General features: G+C 45.0%; 3 protein-coding genes across 4 annotated transcripts; all 3 read left to right on the top strand.

Annotated features, from left to right (window-relative positions):
- tstd3 (thiosulfate sulfurtransferase like domain containing 3) lies at positions 1-1,948 on the top strand. Of its 2 annotated transcripts, none has more exons than XM_084707388.1 (4): positions 1-269; positions 443-631; positions 995-1,154; positions 1,359-1,948. In XM_084707388.1, exons 1-4 carry the CDS (start codon positions 137-139, stop codon positions 1,414-1,416), a joined length of 540 nt encoding a protein of 179 aa, XP_084563514.1. In that variant the 5' UTR covers positions 1-136; the 3' UTR covers positions 1,417-1,948. The 2 variants fall into 2 exon arrangements, with proteins under 2 accessions (XP_084563514.1, XP_084563522.1); XM_084707396.1 differs by having other exon boundaries at positions 48-263; positions 514-631.
- Positions 1,949-4,069: 2,121 nt separating this feature from the next.
- Positions 4,070-9,863, top strand: LOC146300908 (desmin). Its single transcript, XM_084669974.1, has 14 exons — positions 4,070-4,381; positions 5,146-5,297; positions 5,868-6,016; positions 6,518-6,637; positions 6,776-6,871; positions 7,000-7,134; positions 7,235-7,345; positions 7,620-7,730; positions 7,959-8,083; positions 8,335-8,396; positions 8,460-8,483; positions 8,616-9,068; positions 9,261-9,459; positions 9,552-9,863. Exons 1-14 carry the CDS (start codon positions 4,158-4,160, stop codon positions 9,643-9,645), a joined length of 2,055 nt encoding a protein of 684 aa, XP_084526100.1. The 5' UTR covers positions 4,070-4,157; the 3' UTR covers positions 9,646-9,863.
- Positions 9,864-16,002: 6,139 nt separating this feature from the next.
- Positions 16,003-21,391, top strand: prdm13 (PR domain containing 13). Its single transcript, XM_084670120.1, has 4 exons — positions 16,003-16,176; positions 17,746-17,877; positions 18,128-18,248; positions 19,923-21,391. The coding sequence occupies exons 1-4, from the start codon at positions 16,003-16,005 to the stop codon at positions 21,389-21,391; spliced, it is 1,896 nt and encodes a 631-aa protein (XP_084526246.1).
- Positions 21,392-23,533: the final 2,142 nt, after the last annotated feature.

Below are 23,533 nucleotides of genomic sequence, written 5' to 3'. Positions count from 1 at the left end.
ATACGTCGTGAATTTGTATGAACACTCATAACAGTGTTGTCAGTAGCTAGCTAGCAGCTAGTAAGGTAGACATGTAGAGGGCATAAGTGTTATTATAACGCTTTGATTTGTACGTATATAAAACGTGCATGTTGACATGGCTCTCAAAGCTTGCAGAAGGTTTTCGGGAGTGATTCCCCGACTCTTGTTAGAAAGAAATGTCCCTCCTTTCCCATGTGCCTCGAAAGGAATGCCATCAAACATGCCAGAGACTCAACCCCGCTGTGCTTGTAAGTGAACTTGAACTTCATTTAAAATAACTTTATTTTTTTCTTCTTTTCGTCAAGTTCAGAATGTGTGTTTTTGATTGTGAGATGTTGATTAAACAAAGTCCCAAACGAAACTGTTCAAAACCGATAGATGTACGGAAGTTCAAGCTCTAAGTCAACCGTATATCTTTCAGATGTCCTGTGGACCAACAGAGCGTACTTATTGCGTAGTTTCAGCTCGTCGTCTTCGCCCTCCGAAACCAATGTGTCCTACGACCAACTGAAGCAAATCCTCGCCTCTCAGTCTAGTGTCGTCATAGATGTGCGCGAACCATGGGAGTTGAGAGAGTACGGACACATGCCGGGGTCAATCAACGTCCCTTGTGAGTAATAGCCTGCAAAACATTCAAATGATCTATCTGTGACTTTCCACCACTACGGGGCTTGTTAAGAAGCTTTCACTGCTATCTAGAGTAGTGAACTACGATGTCATATGATCACTTTTCAAAACAACCACCTTTCTTTCATAGGGCGAACAAAATGCTTATTCAGCTTTGTTGCCTGCTCGGTCATGCATGCACACACAATGCTTATAAAATACACTTCTCCATACAGACACATTAACAAACACAAAGACCCACCATTGTGAGGTAAGACAATGTTTTCTCTTTGGCCTACACCCTAACTGGCCATGCCTTGTCTAGATAGCATGTCCTCTCACTTAACCAGTTGAACATGCGTTCCAGTGGGCCAGGTGTGTGTTGCCCTGCAGCTGGACCCCGAGGAGTTCAGGGAGAGGTATGGAGGAGACATGCCCCGGCAGACGGACCACATCATCTTCTCCTGCCTGGCAGGAATCAGGAGCATGAAGGCCCTGGACACCGCAGTCTCTCTGGGATACACAGAGTGAGACCCACCCTCAGCATTTCCAACACATTCAGTGACCCCTCCCCCCACCCAAACACACCTGTCCTGTCCTGGCCTGTATTAATTATTTCAACATTATTTTCCTCTACTAAGTTATTTTCTTGCTGAACAAATACACAATGACAGTTATTAAGCAGTTCTACAACGTTTTCCTTGTCTCTTTTCTCCCCTTTTCTCTTGTAGTGTTCGGCATTACCCTGGTGGCTGGCAGGAGTGGGCGGAGCTTGAGCAGCTGAACTGATCATGTTTTAAGTGTGCCATAATAAGGACTTAAAGACGTGTATAAATGGTTAAAGTATTACTTTATAAACTCAATATAAACAGCTTATAAAGTCAGTGTCTCTTTAATCACCAGCGGTGTAAATGGTTAACCCTTTGCATACCCATTTCCCTATTATTTGTAATTGCTTTTATTGAATCAATCACAAGTTTGTAGGCATTACTTTGGTTGAGTCATTGGACCTTTTGGAGAGGCTTTTCAGAGTAGAAACTGTCATTTGTTTTGACCTTTGAACTGGAGTTTGGAATATCAGCCTCTGCCTGCAGTGTTCATTCCAGACGATGCAAAAATAAATTAAACTGTGATGGGATTAGACCCAAACTAAAGGCACAAACGTAGCTTTGTGCCTTTTATACATTATACACATTATACACATTACTCATTATACATTTTACAATGAAAATGTCTTGTAAATATATAAGCAGCAAGTGTGAATATGGAGAACATGTAAAGACACTCATTTTATGGAAATGATTAAAACCCATTTGATTCATGTTTGTATCTTATGACTGATGTCGAGTGAGTAAGTATGTAAGTACATTTTATTTATAAAGCACACTCTAACACAGCAAGGCTGACCGATGTGCCGAACAAAAGCAGAAAAAAAAAGAATTAAATACATAATTTGATAATAATAAAATACATAGTAGAAACAAAATACAAACAGTCAATAACAGTAAAATAAGTGACACCACAACTCAAGAGGTAGCAGTAGATGGAATAGGCCTGGGTGTCTGACGAGGTTGAATAATCTGGGAGTGCATTTCATATTGAAGCACTTCAGACTTGAGTCTGACATGCCGGCCACTGCTAGGATGATCTACTGTATTTAATAAGACATTCGAATCATGGCTGCATCTCAATGCGAGTTTGTCACTGGTGCTCCACTGAACATTAGCAGGCTCATTAGTCAACATGAAGAACACCCCTGCCCCCCCCCCACACCCTTAGTGCCCTGGTTAACCTGATATACAGATTATTACCGATGTACTGTCACAGTCAAAAAACATACCCAATCTTGAATTTATATTCATTAAAAAATAAATTATATTGAAGAAAAAAAGATCCCTTCTCTTTGCTTGGGTTTTTCCGCATAAAAAAACGGCGTTCCTGAGCTCCAACATACAACAGGGGTTCATCTACTATGGAAAACAGTAGTAGAGCACCCATCTTGTTTGAATTCTATATGAATTCTATTGGTCCTCCCTTGGCCCTCTTCAACTCAAACCCCGCAGAGCTTCTGCATACCAGTGTTTAGAAAACCTGACATCCAGGGGGGTTCTGAATGGAGCAATCATGTTTATGCTATAGAGCCGAAAGTCACGTTGAGCGGATAACAGTAATGCAGTCGAGATGTATGAAAGAAATATGATGAAACACCAATGTCTTTTTCCTGATTCATTCTGATGGAGTTTGTGACATTGTGTCATGGTTAGATTCTGTTCTGAGCACATATGTGGGTGAAGATAGCTTCTATTTGCATCTTGGAGACATGCTCTCCCTCATCCCATCCTCACATCTCCCTCACCCCACCCTGACATCACACACAACTGCCAGGTCTGAGTTCAACAGGAAAAACTCCTACGCTGGAATATTCAATCATTGACTAAAGATACAAAATGTGTCATAGAAATGTTGAATGCAGGCCCGCACTGTATTGTACAGTTTAATGGTTTTCAGGGTCATGGTGGAGGTCAGGGTTTCTCCAACCTAAGTCGGTGGGAAGGCAGATGTCCATAGAAAAATGCTTGCCAGTGTCTAAAGTGACTGCGTGATTACATTTCTTCGTTTTTATTATAAAGATGACTTCACCTTGATGGCCCACTCTAATCAAGCCCCTGTAAGCACAGGTTATGGAACTTGTCTTTTTACCTAAGCAAGTGGTTTCTAGAGGGAAGAGTAAAGCTATGCTGGTTCTTGGCCTTTAAACAGGAACAAATCTATTTCCCCAGCCTGATTTACTGTATGGGAGCTATAAACTAAGCCAGGTCAGACTTGACCAGACAGGGTCAGACAAGGCCAGACCACCATTGCCTTATTTCATGTCTCTCTGCCATGTCAAGCATAAACGCCCTGCTTAAAATTCCTCCTTGGCGCTAGTTAATAATGTCATTTTTTCTTAGTTTTTTTTACTAATAAGTCATTTATGCCAGCGCTTGCACATGCTTTGTCCCTCTGTTGCCATGTCGTCAGGCCACCTCTATCCTTCTCTGCCGTGTAATTATCCCCCCTCCCATCACAGCCAATCACATCACATTAGCCGTTTACCTTCTGCCCAATGGTATGCTGCCTCTCAGGCTTCCATGATTCCAGCTCAAGGTTCTCCAGCCTTAGCTGAGGGTTCCATTGCACCACCTCAAGTTTCTATTGCTAACAGTGGTCTGACAGATGTCTGTATGTCAGGACGGACTCTCTGTGGAGGAGAGGTTAGACATTCCTTAGAGGTTGGTTCATGAGCAGGGTGGGGGGCCAAGCTTGGGCAGGGTGGGGTTGAGACGGGGGTGCACACTGCTGAGGGAGGCCAGACCAGGATGGTGGGGGCAGGTGGAGGCAGGCTCTCTCGTGGGAGTATAAAAGATAGACGGGAACTGGAGGGTCTGTATGAGAGCTGCAGTAGAGCAGAGACAGTCCAAGGTAAATCTTCTCCACTCGTCATACAGAAAGACAGACGGAGCATCTTTCCCCTCCCAGAGGCCGCCACCATGAGTCGCTCCCCAGAGAGAATGTCGTCGTACCGCCGCCACTTTGAGGACACCAGCGCCACGTCTATCCAAGTCCGGATGTCCAGCCCTTCTCCTGTCAGGAGGCAAGATGGCCGGCAAGCCTCGGCCAGCTACTCCCGAAGCCTGGCCACCACCAATAGCATGAGGGCCGAGGGGCGCCGCACCGTGTCCGCGGCACGCAAAACCCGCACCACAGGCCCCGGGTAAGATGCTCCTCTGAACCCCCGAGATGGCTGTCGTACGTTCGATTTGACATGCGTTTTGATTTATGTCCAAATGTTCAGTGGCTGCACTGATGTGACAAGGCTGTACCAAAGCGGAGGGTAAAGGTGATTAATCGTGACCGTTGTCACCACCATGGGCTTGTGACAAGTCTCTTCCCCTCTGCTGTCTCTTCACACGTGGGTGGGGGGCAGGGTGGGACTTGAGGATGTGCTGATTGGCCGAGGGTCCCTGTCGTCTGGCTGTGATTTTGACACCAGAACCAGGGGACAGAACCTTTCAGCCCTCACACGTCCGCGCTATCATCAGTTGCTCTCCTGATCACACTGGGATGACACAGCCTTGGGCCAGCGGGAGCCTGTTGACAGCACCTGAGGCATGCAGGGCACATACCACCACGGGGTCCTCAGTCAAGCAAGAGCCCCCCCCCTCCCGAGAGAGAGAGAGAGAGAGAGAGAGAGAGAGAGAGAGAGAGAGAGAGAGATAGAGAGAGAGAGAGACAGAGAGAGAGAGAGACAGAGAGAGAGAGAGAGAGAGAGAGAGACAGAGAGAGAGAGAGAGAGAGAGAGAGAGAGAGAGAGAGAGAGAGAGAGAGCTGGAAAACACACTTTTCATCACTCTGATTCAAAACACAAACCTTGAAGATTACTAGATCCGAACTGTTCCTGTGATCTATGTGTGTGTGGCTGTGACACGGCAAGGTGTGTGTACCTGCGTAGTAATGCATGCACATCTGTGGTTTCAGTGGCGGGACTCTGTGCGTTGGCTTTGGTGGGGAGAAGGCCATCGACCTGGACGTGGCCGCCGCAGAGAACCAGGAGTTCCTCGCCACGCGCAGCGGCGAGCGCAAGGAGATGGTCGTGCTCAACGACAGGCTGGCTGCCTACATCGAAAAGGAAAGACGCGCCCCCGCCTCCTGCGCACACTCCCTCCAAGCGACACGACACGCACACGTCCACACACACAGACGCACGTAGGAGGTAGTAAGCTTGGGCCGCAGGTGCTACGAGATGTTATGTGAAACAGCGTGGATGCATAATACTAAGTCAACGTGGGCTTCCTGTCCTCTGGAACCTCCAGCAGCTCAGTGATAGAATGAGTCTGATGAGCGCTGCCTTGTCTGGGAGCGTCGGAGCATATGGGCGCGTGGAGACACACCCCCCAGGCTATGGAAACGAAGGAGGCCATTACTCTCACCTCCGTGGGCAGCCAGCGTCTCACAGGCTAGGCCAGGGCTCTGGATGGCAGGCCTGGCAGAGGCGAGGGAGCACCTAGAGAGCGTTGTAGCTGGAGGGCACTGCGAGTCCAAGCGCACGTAGAATCCCATTAAAGTGGCTTCCGTGGGTCTGTTACTGACGAGCCACATCTGGGATGTCTGCCAAGACTTCCTTCTCTGTCGCTTCTTGGCGTGGGTGCGAGGTAGGTCTAAACCCTCTGCTCGGTATCCTTGTTCTCCCCCTAAACAGGTCCGCTCCCTGCAGCAGCAGAATGCCCTGCTGGAGACGGAGATCGAGGCCTACCAGAACCGGTTCCAGAAGCCGTCGGGTCTGAGGCTGCTGTACGAGGAGCAGCTGAAGGAGATGAAGAGAGTCGCGGATCAGATGAAGGTCCAGAGGGTAAGGCACGATGACATGACTCAAAGCTTCTTTTTTTCCCTCTTTATGTCGGTGTTTATCACATGACTGATCATGAGTGCTGGAGCTGAGTGTTTTGCTCCCGGAGAGCTTCACCCTTCGCTGACTCTCACAGGAAGCTTCTGGGCCACAATGGCTCTTCTACAAGACGTCAACTTGGTGTTTTCAAGGTTGTCTACCTGGTAACAGTATTCTCTCCTCAGGCACAGCGGAAGGTGTCTCAGCGTGTTAGCATGCAGCCAGGCACAATGTCCTCAGCTGTGCTTTACACAGTCACAAAAAGGAAGCTGTGAATCACACACACCCAGAATCCCCACACACACACGCACACAGAACCAGCTCAGGCATGAAGAAAGGCCCTGTATCTGCATTACTGCTCATAGCTTTGACTTCCTGTCTATAACTGCCATCCTTATCATTATGATCTTCATCATCATCATCATCATCAATCTCCTGAGGCTCATCCTGCACATTGTGTTTCAGGAACTGGCGCTTGCGGCCAAGGAGGCCATGAATGGCCAGCTGGAGGCCATCAAGATCAGGTACGAGGAGGCCGTGGAGCTGAGGAGGAAGGCTGAGCTGGAGATAGAAGCCTTCCGTCCGGTGAGATAACTGATGGTTTGATCTACCTTACAGTATGTTACACCTTCGCTGATGACCATTCAAGCGGGCTCATTATAAAGCTGTTTGTTTGTTTGTTTGTGTGTGTGTTTGTGTGTGTGTGTGTGTGCATGATCTTAGGACGTGGACGCGGCCACCTCCACCCGCATTGTTCTGGAGAAGCGTCTGGAGCAGCTGGAGGTGGAGATTGAGTTCCTGCAGAGGGTTCACCAGCAGGTGGGTGCTCATACAGCTAAGATTCATCCCGGTTAGATCATGACAATCCCCCAGGGTGGCATGTCAGTGTTGAGGATTCTGTTTCATGTCACCTGAAGGTGAAGTCACCAAAAGTTGATTCTCCACAGGAAATCGAGGAGCTGCTGAAGCAGATCTATGCGGCTCATGCCCAGGCTCAGAGTGCTTTCGCCCTGCCGGACCTCTCGGCTGCACTCAAACAGATCCAGAGTCAGTACGACGACATTGCAGCCAAGAACCTGAAGGTATAGCCCTGCTCCCAGGAGGGTGTCTGTCTGTGTGTGTCTGTGTTTGTTGGTCACATGAATTGAGTTGGTCTACCGTCCTCCTCCTGTGTGTGTTTAGGAAATGGATAACTGGTATCAATCGAAGTTCGAGGATATAAGCAGCAAAACGTCAAAAAGCGTGGACAAGGTCCGGAACGTCCGGCAGGAGATAACCGGCGCCAAGAAAGAAGTATGTCACGGATGAAGAGAAACACATTCTTATTGCTGTTGTCAACTGAATGAACATTTGGTTTAACAAGCCAAACATTTAACATTCCATGTTGATTATTAACCTTTCCAGTAAATGTCCCAGTATGAGCCATAGCTGGCGACAGTTGAAGTCTCTTCTGTACATCTATGCATAGCATGCCATGCTCCTTAGCCAACTCCCATCCATTTAAGACTTCACATATGCATAACATCATGTGATGAGGAGATCATGACATCCCCCTCTCGCGGTCCAGATCCAGAACAAGGAGCGTGACATGGAGTCTCTGAGGACCAAAGGGGACGCCCTGGAGGCCCAGATCCGAGAGACCCAGGAGCGACACAAGAAAGAGCTGGAGGACACGCAGGTGAGGGGTGCAGAGGGGTTCATGAGGATGGACGGGTGGCACAGGGACCGGAACAGACAGAGAGAACAGGGAAAGGCACCGGAGATCCATAGGGTCACATATAGGGACAGGAGACCCCTACCCAATCAGCTAGTCTCTGCAGCCCATATGCAGGCAGATGTCTCAAATCAAGTCGATTTTATGTGAGGGGTATCTCATGAAGACTCGGAGTCTGTCTCCATCTGACAGGCCCGCATCCAAGCCCTTCAACTGGAGCTGAAGTCCACCAAGGAGAAGATCGCACTGCATCTGAGGGAGTACCAGGACCTGCTGAACATGAAGATGGCTCTTGAGATCGAGATCACCACCTACAGGTGAGGAGGCAGCAGCGCAGACACCTCAGGGGTTTGTCAGGGATTCATCAAACACACAGCGGGCCAAGCCCACTATGTGTGAATAGATTTGTAGACAGTGGATAAGCATTGTTTATACTAATGTAATGGATGGTCCGAAACTGTTTGTTTGTATGAGCTTTTAATGCCTTTACCACTAACCATTGTCTTATGTGTCATTACTCAATCATAACTATTGGTTGCCCGTCCCTTTCTTCTTCCTGTCTCAACAGGAAGCTGATTGAGGGCGAGGACTCTCGCCTCTCCACCATGGTGCAGAGCATGTCTCTGATGAGCAGCAGTATGACTGCCATCGGTAGTGGAATGAGCATGGGCTTTGGAGGAGGGATGGGAGGAGCAGGAATGGGAGGAGGAGGAATGGGTGGAGCAGGAGGAGGAATGGGAGGGGGAGGGATGGGAGGAGGGGTAGGAATGGGTGGAGCAGGAGGAATGGGAGGAGGGGTAGGAATGGGTGGAGGAGGGATGGGTGGAGCTAGAGGAATGGGAGGAGGAGGGATAGGAGGAGGAGGGGTGGGTGGAGCAGGAGGAATGGGAGGAGGAATGGGAGGAGGAATGGGAGACGGAATGGGAGGAGGAGGGATGGGAGGTGGAATGGGAGGTGGAATGGGAGAAGGAGGAATGGGAGGTGGAATGGGAGGTGGAATGGGAGAAGGAGGAATGGGAGGTGGAATGGGAGGGGGAGGAATGGGTGGTGGAATGGGAGGGGGAGGAATGGGAGGTGGAATGGGAGGGGGAGGGAGGGGAGGAGCAGGGGAAGGAGTAATGGGTACAGGAGGAGTGGGGGGAGGAAGAGTTGGAATGGGTGGAGGAGGAGGAGGAATGGGAGGAGTGGGAGGTGGAGGAATGGGTCCAGGAGATATGAGTAAAGGAGGCTATGGTGCTGGATTAGGTGAAGGACATGGAGCTGGGGATATTGGAGGTGTTGGAGGTGTTGGAACTGGAATGGGTGGACCCAATGGTTCAGGAATTGGAAATGATGTTGGTGGAGTAGGAGGAGGAATGGGTGGAGGAATAGGTGGTGGAGGTGGAATGGGAGGAGGAGCAGGAGGAGTAGGAGGAGGACTGGGTGGAGGAGCTGGAGGAGCTGGAGAAGGAGGAATGGGAGGAGGAGCAGGAGGAGTAGGAGGAGTGGGTGGAGGAACTGGAGGAGTGGGAATGGGTGGAGGAGCAGTAGGAGTAGGAGGTGGAGTAGGAGGAATGGGAGCAGGAGTTGGAGGAGGAGTGGGTGGAGGAAGAGCAGGAGGTCCCGGGGTTGTGGCTGGAGGAAATGGAGTGAAGGTGAACCGCTCCCAGCAGCAGGCGGTGGAGATGACCGAGAGGAGAACCGTGCTAATAAGGTAAGAAAGGCCTCGTCTCCAAACTTCTCCTCAGGGAAACCACAGGGTGACACCCGACGTGCAGACTGAGACGGTCATGTGTCTTCTCTCAGGACGGTGAAGACAGATGAGGATGTGCTGGAGACAGACCAGCAGGAGCAGACCTACATCATCTCTGGAGCTGCCGATGACTCTGATGAGGAGTAGGCTGGGTGACCTCTTCGTACACCGTCCTGCCCCTTTTCCCGCCACCCCTCAAGCTTTTTCCTGATGACCTGCATTTGACCTTTGATCTCTGAACCCTGGACACGAGGCCCTAGCCTTGACAACCCTTATGTTGGGTCCAGAAGCCTCTTCTACGTTCTTAACATATCTCTTAAAACTGCTTACAAATGATTGTCTATCCACATCAAATAAAGTTCTTAACAATACATTACTGGTGTGTCTTATCCTTAATTTAAGTAATTTGCCACTGTGGTTGATTTGCACTGAATGCCAAATTCTGTAGGAGAGGGAGAGAGACTGTGATAGTAAAAATCAGACAGGGTGAGTGATACAGAAATACATTTATGATGAGAGGACTTAAGACCTGAGCTGAGAGAAGCAACGAGGGGGTAAGAGAGAAAGAGGAAAAACAGTCTCCTGGGGCTTGAAGGGGTGAGTCCAGCACTCTGACTGAGTATCTGATGTGTGGGTGGGTGGGTATGGGGGGGTCTAGGGTTCAAGCCATGGGGGAGGTGGGTGGAGGGATTAAGGCGAGATGGGGGGCAGATCCGTCAGTCAGCAGTCTGTCCTGCCTGCAGAACAAGGGCTTGCAGGCACTCCCCGTCCCCATTCCATCCACTTCCTCACCTCCCCCGGCCTTGGCTGATCGGGAACGATCGGATCTCGTCAGTGTTTGCCAAACACACTCAACGTCCCAGCTGGGGAGGAATGGTCGGGCGGGTGACAGGGCTGCTGAAGTTACACAACACCAAGACACTTACGGTAACAACATGTAGAAATGCAAGTGCAAGTGTATCTGATCGAAGTGATGTGATTGATCGATGGAATTGACAGGGGTCATACATAACTCCAACTGAAGTGAGAAACTACCAGACACAAACATTTTCGTTACTATAAAACTAAAGATTAACCCAGATAATCTTGGTGTTAATTTATTCTAAATAAATACGACAACATGCCTTTCAAGAAGCAAGCAGGCCAAATAACATGTTAAATTTCAGATCCTTGTAAAGCAAGCATCTGGAAAATGTCACTGCATTTGTAAAAATATAAATAATATTAGGCTATATTGATCTGTAAAATTATTTTGGGCGTAATAGGCCGACTGTTCTCCCGTAACAGCCATTTTCAGAGCAGAATAGTGAGAGTGCAGACCCCGAAACGGAAAAAGTATGACACTCATTATAAATTGTAACAGAAACTAGCCAATAGATATCATTATGACCGTATCTGTCTCCGTCCAGCTGACATGACACCCTTTTTGCGATCTGAATACAGCAATTATCCGGATGATACTGAACACAGACATGTACAGTGTTAATCAATATTATTCCGTTCCCGCGTGGCCGTCATTTCCACAAGCTCATTCCACCCGAAACGCAGGCGCAATTAGTCCGTTTGCGACTTTTTTCTGTTTATTTCTGAGAAAAAACGAACCCAGAAATGTCACTCTCAGTCTAATGAGGATCTGCCAGACCCTCTCAGACCGTGTTTGGCCTTGATTCACATCATTAGATGATATTCTGTTGAATGTTATAATGTGCATCCAAGCTAAATGAGAGCCAGACCATATAAATAAAACGAAAATAAATAAATAAATAAATAAAATACTTTTTTTTTTTTTACAAATAACAAAAATCTGCTGTATAAAGTAATATTTTGTAGGCTAATATCAATATAATTAACTGACACAATAAAGACCAGTGGTTGAGGGCACGACCCCCGTTAATATGTGGCAACAACAGGGAGCTATCCATGGTGCTGTTATCCAGCTCCATCGCCTGGTCAAGAGGGAAACACTCCACGTGTTGGTAGCAACAAAATAGACAAATGGTGAATAGCCTGCCTACCTCGCCTATGTTGAAATCTTTATCGACGTGTTATCAAAGACCATTATATAAATGTCTCTGTTTTTGAAATGTATAATCCTTTACTTATATTACTTGGCTAACGTATCTTTACAAATGTCTGAGAAAAAGGCTAAATGTATTTCTCATTTTAATTCCACAATAGCCTATGGTCAAAATAGACAAAACGACCAATTATAGACCAGCAAAAACACCAGTAACTTATTAAGCTTTGATATGATTTAATTCCACACTCACTGGTATTGTTCCATGTCAAGACATGTAGCTCAAATACATTAAGGATATAGGCACGAATAGTCTTTATTAATTTTACATGTAATATCTATAAATGTTCTAATCTAAGAAATAATGTAATCTTTTGTATGCTAATTGATTATTCTAAACATCAGTTTAAACGTCAATGATACATTTTGATAATTATTTAAACATTTCTGGTCCATTAATCGCAAATTTACAATTTTGTAAGTTCTGGTCATGCTAGATATGTACACCTACTGTGGTAGGCACGCGCTGCATTTTATAGGTTATATTTACTTACCCATATTGAATGTGCTGCTATAGGCCTACATCAAGAAACGACCTATGGGCAGGAAGCAAGCTGTTTTCCCATGCACTAGAATTGTTTAGGGCCAAAAGTTTGACTTCTTTGAAACTTGTGAATTTCTGTCACTTCATGCATATGTTTTAAGTGTCTAAATCCCAATTAGGATCGGCTGACACGCTGCGCTATTCACCAAGAGCCCTCCCTGAATACATTTGCCTAGGAATGAACTTCACAAATAGAGCTCGCGCTAAATGCGCTCGACAGCAGAGAGAATCGAATAGAGTGACGGTTTCATTCTGAAGCGCTCGAGTGAGAAAAGGTATGAATTTATAAGGTACACCGAAACATTTCAATTCAGACAACTTTACGCCCCATTATCTGCGTCTTCTCAACCGAAAAGACAGAGTTAAAGTTAGGGAAATTTGCCTCAAAAGCCGGCACAAACTTTGTTAAGACTTTGAATACTGAAATGGAGCGGCCCACCTTTAAAAGGGAGCATTTAAAAATAAGAGCACGCATGAACAGAGTTGAATCACCGGCCTCTCATTTCGCCAATCTCTAATGTGATTTTGAATATTAGTCTGGGTTAAAATCCCAATCATGTCATCTGGTGGGACTCCCATACAAGCATCATTACTATTCAAACGCTTCGGTAATGTTCCACCCGCACTTCTACAGCAGCTGGTCCGCCCTTTTGTCAGGCCAGAATCTTCCCGTGAGGTGGAGATATTGTGCGATTATAACAAGTAACTGGGTGACCTAGACAGAAAACAAACACCCTAGAAATAAGGACAATTCAATCATTGTATAGCCTGTAAAGTGAGCAAAGCCAATATGGATTAGGCCTATAGGATTTAGGTATTTAGGCTATCATACTAAAATAGTTTTTGTGTAAATTCCAAACTAGGGATTCTGCCTCATAACACATAGACGTCCCCAATAACATTTTGCGACTGTGATAACACCTGCTCAACTGTTCTGTTGTCTGCATACTGTGCGTCAGGGAAACCATGCACCTGTTGTAGAAAGCAATAGTGTATATGAAGCTCGTGACAATGACGGTGTAGCGAAAACACTAACCCAAATGAATTCGTGGGAAATCTGAATAAAAAGCATTTTGTTTGGAGTTTGCGAAAGAGAGGTGGCTTGTCTGTTTGAAAGGAGCCTGAGCAAAGTTTATGGTCGACATAAAAAATGTGTTGTCAGGGAGCTCCGTGGGTCTTGAGTGGTGCATTGTAGACACTCCGGGAGGAGAGAGGTGAACCCGGGCTCCCTGAGGCAGTTTAGGAGGCTGAATAGAGCTCCCTGGTGGGGCATTGGGCCCTGTAGCCTCGCTGCTTTCAGACGGGTTGTTCTTCTGCATTCATGACCCGTTATGGGCCAACCAGTTAAATCAGAACCCCACATCGACCGGATTGTAAAACAGAGGCGTTAGCTATAGCACTCTTCTCTGAAGACCTGGAGAGGTGGAAATAGGCCAGCTCCCATAAAAACGTCTTCCCCTGGTCCAATTATTCAGCGGTTTGTTATTTAATTAAATTAAGGACTCGGGAAGTTCGTTAAGAGGGTAGAACTCGTGGAATGCTGTGACCGGCTCCGCAATATTGTTCTGGAATAAAGCTGCGACCATGTAATTAATGTGTCTTTGAAAAAGACCCAGACAATACCGCCGGTCAAGCTATTTAATTTCATTTAATTTTCCATCCCATTTGCTCCGAACACTGCTTTCACTTCTGACACCAAGCCTTTGACTGTTCACTGTGCTTCAGTGCGCGCATTGGAATGGGATTCACCCATGCTTCTCCCGGGTTAGGGAACAGAAAGGACATGTCTCTTTTCCTCTCGAAGAATAATTAATTTCACTTAGAGAACTGGGAAGACTTTGAGCCACAGGACGAGAATGAGAGTCGCCACGGCTGGTGTGAGAGGTTTTGGGGGCCGAACCCGTTATTCCCTGGTGGATGGGAACCAGCAACAAATGGCAACATTAATAAATAACTCCAGCGCAGCCGGCCTTTTGCGTCCGCCTATTGACGAGATTGTTCGCGTGTCGTTCACGCTCTTTGACTGATGAAGTGGAGAGAAGAGAAGGGTCCTCGAATGGAGCAGTGGGGTACCTTTACGTGGCCGGAGAGGGACCCCCTCTCCCCCCATCTACAGTTAAGCAGAGACGGTAGAGTCTCAGGGCCAGAGGTTAGATGGACATGTTCATGGCTTGGATTTATCGCCCACGGCTTCTTGTTCTGTCTCTAAGTCGAACTCTTTTCGAGCCACATCAAAGGGAGTGGACTCCTTTAAGAATCGGCGGTCACAAAGCCACTGTCACCAGTCCCAAATCCCTTTTCACCTCCATTTACTATCATACCCACCCTCTCTGGATGCCATGGTTCTCAATTTGAAATGAAACCATATCACTCCTACCTATTTTTTTTATCTGTCTATATATATAGGCCTATATACATACATTAGATACATACATACATACATACATACATACATGTATGTACGTACGTATGTACGTACGTATGTATGTATGTATGTATGTATGTATGTATGTATGTATGTATGTATGTATGTATGTATGTATGTATGTATCTACTGTATGTATGTATGTATGTATGTATGTATGTATGTATCTACTGTATGTATATAGGCCTATATATATAGACAGATAAAAATGTATCTGTATCTATTTTGTATGTAGGCTATCTATTTTGTATCTATGTATCTATCTATCAATCTATCTATTTTTTCCAAATGAATTAGCCTACTTTTAATTACAATTGTATTTAATTACATTATACTTAATTAAATGCATACTCACTGTGCGTTAACCTATTAGCCAAAACAGTTATAGGCAAAAATCTATATCTTGAAATTCATTATGGATTAGACAACATTTAGGCCTACAATACTTTGATAATATAGGCTACAAAATGAAGCAAAATTCTGTTTTACAAAATGATCAAATAGCACACAATTTATTTCACAATTTAAAACTAACTATAGCATAAAAACATATATGTAAAAAATAGCTTATTTATGAAACTGTGCAACATGCCGCTTTTACGCAAAAATGTATGTACCATCGAAATTAATTGATAACAAAATGTGCAACTGAGGCCTCAAAAGGCTATGTCTGTGTGTCAGATCTCTCTTGACTGAAGTCGTGACAAAAAAAACCACAAGTGTGAAATGATAAGATGGTGGTTATTTTGAAAGCAGTAGCTATTTTTCTGGTTGTCCCGTGGAGTACCTGCCTGATCTCCACCCGGCACACGCCGGGACTCAACAGAAGTTAACAAGTCCTCCAAACATTCCTGTTGCCTTTGTTCAAGTAGGGACGTACAAAGCTCCCGGGAGGAAAGGATGGAGTGCTTTGAAGTATATAAACCTTAAAGAAGGCAGCCAAGTAGATTTAAAGTAGTCACTGATTTCCCAAAAACTAGTTTGTAAAGGAACAATAAAAAGGGGAGAATTTATGGAGAAATTATACAGTGGATTTGTCAGTTAAAATATCGGAACTGTCTGGGGTACAAAGCCACATGCTGAGGATTAATGGTCGCCACAGACCTTTGATTCTGCTCGCTCTTTTCTCTGTCCTTGACAAATTGGATTTTGGGGATGGGAAGGTCGCTGGCCTATTGTCTCTTGACCGTTTTTGGAGCAGTTCATTATGTGCGAGGGTGAGGGAAAGTCTCCATGTGACCACGGCGGCCCTGGCTTTCTCCACAGCTGCTCACAGAGACAAACTCTCTCACACCGCGCGCACTTGCTCGTCCTTGCGCGTTAATGTGCCGAGGGGGTACCTAGCCTGTCCTTAGAAAAGCCGGATCACATACGCCACCACGTCACTTCGCGGGCGGAGATTGGCCTGTCCTCATCTACGTGACTCTTCTTGCCTCAATCAAGCACCGTTTGGTCTTCATGGTTCAGATCTCACCGCGCGCAGAGCCAGCCATGCAAGCCAGCCGGGCATCCACTCTCAGTGTGTTTGCAGACTGCAGCATCCCAGCCGGTCTGCGGATAGGACCTGTACCGGGCGTCTTCAAACTAGGGAAGTACGTGTCTGATCGAAAGGAAGTTGGATCAAAGAAAAAGGTAAATAACAATTTCCCCTATTTATTATTATTATTATTATTATTGTTATTATTATGATGATGATGATGAACAGAGTATGGGTCAATACTCTGAATTTAATCTTCAAATTAGGCATTTTTGGTATATGTCTTGAAGGAGCTTGTCAATTGTGAGTTTGTTCTGCTTATAACAGAATAAGTTTAATATTTTAAAGAAAAAGCCTGCCAAAATAACGTTTCATCATGTGTTATAATAATATGACATTGTACTTTATTCGATAGGGGGAAATTATGCCAATTATATTAGGCCCACTGTCATTATATTCGTTATCTATAGAAGTGAGTTTAATGTGCCTTATTCGTTGTTATACGTACTTGGTCTCCTGGACAGCAGCCTAATTGCAAGGGCAGGTAAATAGAAAGGGGTGCTCTTTTTAATATTTGGATGCAGACCTGTCATAATTCATTGGGCCTTGATTTATTAATTGGTTAATGCTGTCAAGTTTGGAAATAATTTAGTTAGCCTATATTAGTGGGACGACTTGTCACTTTGAGACTTCACTTAACCACCCTAATAGGCCGACCAGGAAAGCTACAGAATCCATGCCCTGGCGCCGCAAATCCCCCAGCCCGCTGGCCTAGATATTCTGATGAGACATTTAATCTTACTGTAATGTAAATCATGGAAAGATGCAGCGGACAGAGAGAATAGCCCCAGGCTAAGAAAAACAAACGACAATTTTAAATGCTTAAATTGGACACAAATTATACAAAAATTGTCCTAAACTATCATTTTAAAGACCATGGTTGTTTGCGTTTGTTTGTTCGATAACACACAATTCCACAACGAAATGAAATTGATAGCCTATTTGAATGCATGTGCATTTATAGCCTAGCCGTATTCTGTTTGTGCCCAACAAAAACAAAAATTATTTGCGGATTTATTTACATGGTCTTAAATGCATTTCTAACTGCACTATAACAACCTTATAAATACACCATCGTGTTCTTCAGCTGTCTACATCTGTGATTGATGCAGTTAAATGCATGGCCTCCGGCTGTAGGCGATCATCAGGTGCAATCTCCGTGTCAAATGTCATGCTTCAGTCTTTAATTTGCTTGAACAGTTTAGAAACGCTTTGACACTCCTCAAATTCGTTTCCCATATCAACTCAATTATGTGTCATTCTCCTTAGAGAATTATCACTGCTGCCCAACGGGGCGGATAAAGACACATTAAACGCGTTAGGGTTATGGGCACACCTCCATGTTTCAGACAACAATTTACATAAACAACAGGACTTTCTGCAATTAAATGTTATTAAAAGTTGCATAATTGACCATGTCAATATTTGTCCAATAAAAAACATAGATTACAACTTCTTACGAAAATAACATAAAAAACTATTTGCAGAAGGCAAACAAGCGTGTCGTTAAGAAATAGATAGCCTAGGCGAATAGAAATATGATTTGACTGAACTGATTTTTTTGTCGGTCTTATGCGGTCATGACCGTGTGAAAATATAAGATATGTGTCCATAAATTGTAGTTCTATAATTATAATGCCAAACATTGTTTACATTTTTGTTAGATTCGGCTGCAAAGAGGTGAATTCCTGGACGAGAACGGTTGTCAAGTATCGGACTGGATTGGGTTTATTCGAGCTGCCAGGAACAGTCAGGAGCAGAATCTCGAGGCAGTCGCAGACCTCCCTGGTGGACAGGTAGGCCCCTCAATTCTGTTTAAATAAATCGCATGTTTATTTATGCTTATTGTCTTTGCTGGACTAAATTAGACATCAGTAGACAATCAACCAACAAACAAACAACATGAGTGGCACAACACATAATCCACACCATGCAGAAAGACTCATAGCCTATGTGACACATTGTCTACCGAGTTCACATTCTGTGATGAAATGTTAAAAAGCTACTGCGGAGGCTTATGCAAGCTCACACGGCCTGGTTCTGCAGATCTTCTATCGGGTGCTGCGGGAGATCCCTTCGGGCGAGGAGCTGAGTGTGTGGTACTCCAACCCCCTGGCCCAGTGGTATGACATCCCCACCAGTGCCACGCCAACTCATGACGAAAAAGGTAAACTAGGCACCATTTCACCCCACTTCAGAAATCAGTTGTTTGGAAACATCAATCAGATTATGATCGCCACTCGCCTGACATTTGAAGAAATAGTCTAATAAAACTTTTGATACAGTTAAACTGGGATTCCACAGCGTCATTGACATTCTGAAAGTGCCATCATTGCTCGGTTATGCAGTCGATATCGTGCACCACTGTGCTGAGCCGGTAGAACCAATTACTGTGACTGGAGCCTTCTCTTCTTCAATGGTCGACATTTGCATCCCCAGAGCACACTTTTCGATTGCAGACAGATTTATTGGTTTTACTTAAGATGATTCAATCCGTTTGTTTTATTGAATTTGTGAGGGTTTTATTATAGCCTGTGAAGAAGTAAAGTGAAAACACATCTTAATGAAACAATAAAAAGCATGGAAAAATTGCAACAGGCTTACAATAATAACTGTCAAGGACAATAACAACAAAACAATAACCACAGTATTGATGATCATATAAATAAAATAGACTGATTATAACATTCATAATTTCAGACTGTATTAGGCTACTATTGGGCCTACTACCTTAGTTGATATGGCAATATGTTATTGCACCTGAGTAAGGTCTACTGCAAACCAAATTAAAATCAATCTGGGTAGTGTTAGTGCCCTCGACGCCTTATAGTTTAATCCTTTGCGGTCACCAGCGATATGATCCTGTTCTACAGTAATTGGATTATGTCCATTGGATACTGGGAATGGATGCTCTGCAGGGCAATTCGATATGTAGTTGACATTTATATTTAGTCATACATTAGTTCAATTTGAACTGATTAAGATAGACTAGGCTGTCTTCTATCGACAAGAAAACAGACAATTAATTTACCTGTAGCCTAATAGCCTATCAACAAAAAAACAAACAGGTAGCGTATCTATTTAAAAAAACATAACATTTCGGAATACGTCATGACAGTAATTACACTGATGGAGATGGGTGTCTCAGACACCATCAAAGCAGGCGGTACGAATGCAGCCTAGGACAGGGGTTAACAAATGTCATTGCACCGTTAATATTCATGTATTCAAAAGCATATCAATTCAAAAAGGTGCTTTACGGTAAATTAGCAGCCTACACAGGGTATTGTTGCCTAATGAATGGTAACTTTTATGTGGATGTATATTGCCCTGATTTGCGGCGATGGCCCTGTGTTCTCTGCACTCCGGCCAATGCACCGCGCGCTCCTTGACATACGCTTCCTATTATGTGGCGTCAACAGATGGGCCCGCGCCATTGTTTCTGCAGACTTGCGATTTCAAGCAACAGCTGCTGTCACTTCCACGGGAAAAAGACCAGAGAAAGTATCCATTCAGAAACCGGCTCCGAGCGCCAGATTGGACAGGGCGTTTTGCTCTTTTGATGGCGATAATAAACAACTGCCCATAAAGATTACAAAATCATTACATCTATATAATTGACCCCACATTGTTAAACCGTTGTCCCCGCCCAGGCTTGATGGAGTATGCCTTCGCGATATAATAGACTCCATCCTTACATACCTGCTTTACTAACGGTTAAGGATGAAAGCTGAATACTATGTTCGTCGCCTACTTAAAAAACACAGGCAATGACATATGAATGTGTGTTAACGGTACCCCCACCATTTAATGACCTCCTGCTTTTCCTCTTTCTTCTCAGGTGAGGAACGTTATATCTGCTGGTACTGCTGGAGAATATTCAAATACCCCAACACTCTGAAGGCACATGTTCACTTCCACTGCGCCCTGAGCAATGGACGGGGGTTCGTAAGCACTGAACAGGCCCGGGGTACGGAAAGTTTTAGCCGGTCACCGAAGTCTGGGGACATTCCCAACACTTCGGCCTCGCCCCGGAACGGACACAACACCTCCATCTCTGACTCCCGGCGCGCCGTGTCCTCCTTACCATTCCTCACAAAGGCGGGGGTGTCTAAGAAAGGCAGCGCGGAAGAACAGGACAGGGCTCTGGACATGAGTGTGGCCTCGGCCCGGAACCACGGACACTTGCTGGGCCTGGGTGCGACTTCATCTGTGCTGAGTAACATGGGCTTCCATCCCGGCGTGCGCTCTGCCTTCAAGCCCATGGGCCTCTCCAAAGCCCCAGCGGCGGAGCTCTCCAGAGAAGAACCCAACGGAAAACATACCACACTAGGCTTCAGTAAACTGCTTGGGAACATGAAATCGACGCGAGTCCTTAACGAACCTTTGACTGGAAATCATCCTCCCAAATGTGTCCACCCAATGGACTCCACATCCCCGGTAGTGCCATGCGGCAACGGCATTCGCGGATTCCCGTTAATGCCGCATTTTGAGGAGACCTCCGCTTTCAAGCACGTGGAAAGCCGCATGCACTCGGGGCTGTCCCCGTCCCGCTACCCCCAGATGCCATCGGGACTCCATTTTGAACGGTTCTCTCTCCCTCAGTTCGATGGCGTCAAACCGTATGGTGGGGACTGTAACATTCCTCTCATGCCCTTCACGGTATATAACGGCGAATTGCTCTATAGCTCACCGTATTACCCACTAAAATTCCACTTTAGTAACCTCCTGAAATACCCAGAGTCCATGTCCTACTTTGGGACTCCGACTCTGAACCAGGATATAGGCTCCATAACTAACATTGACAGGGAGATAGCCATGCACACCCAACAACTGTCGGAGATCACTGTGGAGAAGAATAGGGCCAGACTGGACACTCTGCCCGGCGCCAACGCCAGCTCGGGCAAACCCAAAAAGGGACACCTGTGTCTGTACTGTGGGAAGCTGTACTCAAGGAAATACGGTCTCAAGATTCACATGAGAACTCACACAGGGTATAAACCCCTTAAGTGCAAAGTTTGTTTCCGGCCCTTCGGTGATCCAAGCAACCTGAACAAGCACATCCGCCTGCACGCGGAAGGTAACACGCCCTACAGGTGTGAGTTCTGTGGAAAGGTGCTCGTGCGTCGGAGAGATCTGGAACGTCACGTGAAATCACGGCATCCAGGGCAAACCATCAAAAAGACTGAGGACAAAACAGAAGGAATTTTTGACGACCAAGAGGAGCACAAGAGTGACAATGACAGTGATGTAGACGTGTGCTTCACCGACGAGCAGAGCGACCAGGAGTCCAGTAAAAATACTGATTAACTGAAATAAACAGAAATTAAGTGTAATTGTTTTTAAAATGGCAACAGACTTCCTGTGCAGGTGTATGTGTAATTTATGTCTGTTTCCTGTGACTAAATATATTTATGTTTTAAAAGCTCTTGAACGTAATGCATTTTTTTTCTTCCTGAAAACCGTATAATGATTGGACGTTAATCCGGATCATAACTGTATTCATGGAATCTGTTCATTAGGAGCTTGCCGCCACAGGGCAACGGGCTAGCAGGCCATTGGAGCATCTGCTATTGGTGCATGTTTCTACATTAAATGTTTGGTTTTGAATCCCAAAAGGAGGTCATTTGCACTTTAAAACGGTTATAGAAAGGCAAGAAAAATCCAACGAGAAGTCAGTTGTATAAATGTATAAGCCCTAAATGTTAAACTTATTTTGGAAAATGAACTTTCTGATTTTCGCGTTCTTGAATTGCACTTTTGCGGAAGCAAGTTATACTTTGAAGAAAAAAAATGATAATCCACAATTAATTTAAGGAAGTTGTAAACAAGCAAACAGTTATTAAATTCATAAACAGAATAAAGTGTTAGATACGATCATCGACGGTTTAGTAAAACAGTGTTGTATACCCTTGTTGAAGAGTGATATTGTACAATATTTGAAAAAAATCCCCTGTTTACCAAGTTGTTCCATTTTAAATAAATTAAATATAAAACAAATTCACCGTCATAAATGTATTCCATACGTGATGCTCGATAAAGTCTTTGGTAGGCTATATTAAATTCGTTGAGGCACATTTAAGTATTTTTTTGACTCATTGATCTACAATTTAATGTTAAGTAATTTGATGGATGGACGTCATCGGGAGGCTGGATTGCTGCACCTGTGGACAAGGCTATAACATCCTGAATGCAGAATAAAAGATTTTGGGTAGGTATTGACCAATCAATTGAAGTCAACATTCTACTGCTCAGTAAAAAAAAACGAAGATGAAATCTTGTGTGATGCTATCCCCTTTACCCAGACCGCGCGCTTCACTGGCACACGTTACAGAAAATCCGAAATAACTCAGCAGCTGTAGCCACACGCTGCCATTTGGGGCGAGAGGTAGTCACGGGCGATGAGGCGTTCAAGAAGAGGTTCCTGTAGGTTAACGGCATGATTTATAGGGCAGAAACTCGGCTCATTTCTACAACTGGTTTTACTAGGTTTGGTCAGGTTTTGGTTTTACCTCAATGAAAAACGTTCGTTTTAGATTAGGCTAATAATTGTTTTTAGAAACACAAACAATATATTAGAAAAACAATATGTGTGCCACAAAATAAACCAGAAATAATATGCATTTTACTTTAGTTCTTGCCGACTGAATTACTGTATGATTTGCTTGTGGTCATAGGTTTATTAATCCCCAAGGCGCAATTGCGACATTGCAGCAGGTATGAAGAGGAAATAGCAACAGGAATGACTGTAAAAACACATTTTGTTTTTTTACAAATACAGTTGTCCTACTCTTTGTAAACCAAGCTTGTACCAGAGTGACATGATGAACTAGCAAATTGGATCTATCAAGGAAGGAAGAGGGTCGAGGGTCAGTTTGTATACTATCTTGGTAAAGGTTTGCAAACATCAGATATTTATACTGTGTATATATTCTGCATCTGGAGAGGTCAGAATGAAAAACTATTCCATGGATTCATTTAATACGTTTTACACACTATTCATCTTCATTATCAGTACTGTTTCATTATTTTCAGGAATGTTCTAAGCCATTGGCCCCCAACTGCTAAAAAAAGATTCCAGTAAGCAATGGTTTAACAAAGGTAGTTAATACAGGCAGCATTTTTTTTCCAATGGTGGTTAAAGCAGTTTCCTTTCCTCCTCCTCTCCTTTCACATGATGCGCCAGGCTCCTTCTGGTACAAAGGCTTCTCTAGACCTAGAGTGTCTGTCATATCAACCGTTGAAAGTAGATTGTCTAGTTAAGCACACACATGCACTCGCTTGCACACGGCGACGTGCCAACACACGCACGCACACACAGGTCTCAAGGATGAGGGAGAAGGTCCATTCAGTGATCAGATGGATGCATAAATGCCGCGGCCCTCTGAGACCTGTGAGGTGGGGACTGTGAGGGGACGCAGTCACAAATGCTGTTGAGTGACGGAGAGGAGA

Source organism: Hypomesus nipponensis, chromosome 2 (assembly GCF_054491055.1).
Source record: "Hypomesus nipponensis isolate SF chromosome 2, ASM5449105v1, whole genome shotgun sequence".
Taxonomy (NCBI): Eukaryota; Metazoa; Chordata; class Actinopteri; order Osmeriformes; family Osmeridae; genus Hypomesus; species Hypomesus nipponensis.
This window is presented reverse-complemented; position numbering and strand designations above follow the sequence as displayed.

Coding starts and splice junctions, on each gene's coding strand:
- tstd3 (XM_084707388.1), top strand. CDS start 137: ATGGCTCTCAAAGCTTGCAGAAGGTTTTCGGGAGTGATTCCCCGACTC. Junction 632..994: donor GGGGTCAATCAACGTCCCTT/GTGAGTAATAGC, acceptor CATGCGTTCCAG/TGGGCCAGGTGTGTGTTGCC. Junction 1,155..1,358: donor GTCTCTCTGGGATACACAGA/GTGAGACCCACC, acceptor TTTCTCTTGTAG/TGTTCGGCATTACCCTGGTG.
- LOC146300908 (XM_084669974.1), top strand. CDS start 4,158: ATGAGTCGCTCCCCAGAGAGAATGTCGTCGTACCGCCGCCACTTTGAG. Junction 6,638..6,775: donor AGATAGAAGCCTTCCGTCCG/GTGAGATAACTG, acceptor GCATGATCTTAG/GACGTGGACGCGGCCACCTC. Junction 9,460..9,551: donor AGGAGAACCGTGCTAATAAG/GTAAGAAAGGCC, acceptor GTCTTCTCTCAG/GACGGTGAAGACAGATGAGG.
- prdm13 (XM_084670120.1), top strand. CDS start 16,003: ATGGTTCAGATCTCACCGCGCGCAGAGCCAGCCATGCAAGCCAGCCGG. Junction 16,177..17,745: donor AAGTTGGATCAAAGAAAAAG/GTAAATAACAAT, acceptor CATTTTTGTTAG/ATTCGGCTGCAAAGAGGTGA. Junction 17,878..18,127: donor CAGACCTCCCTGGTGGACAG/GTAGGCCCCTCA, acceptor CTGGTTCTGCAG/ATCTTCTATCGGGTGCTGCG.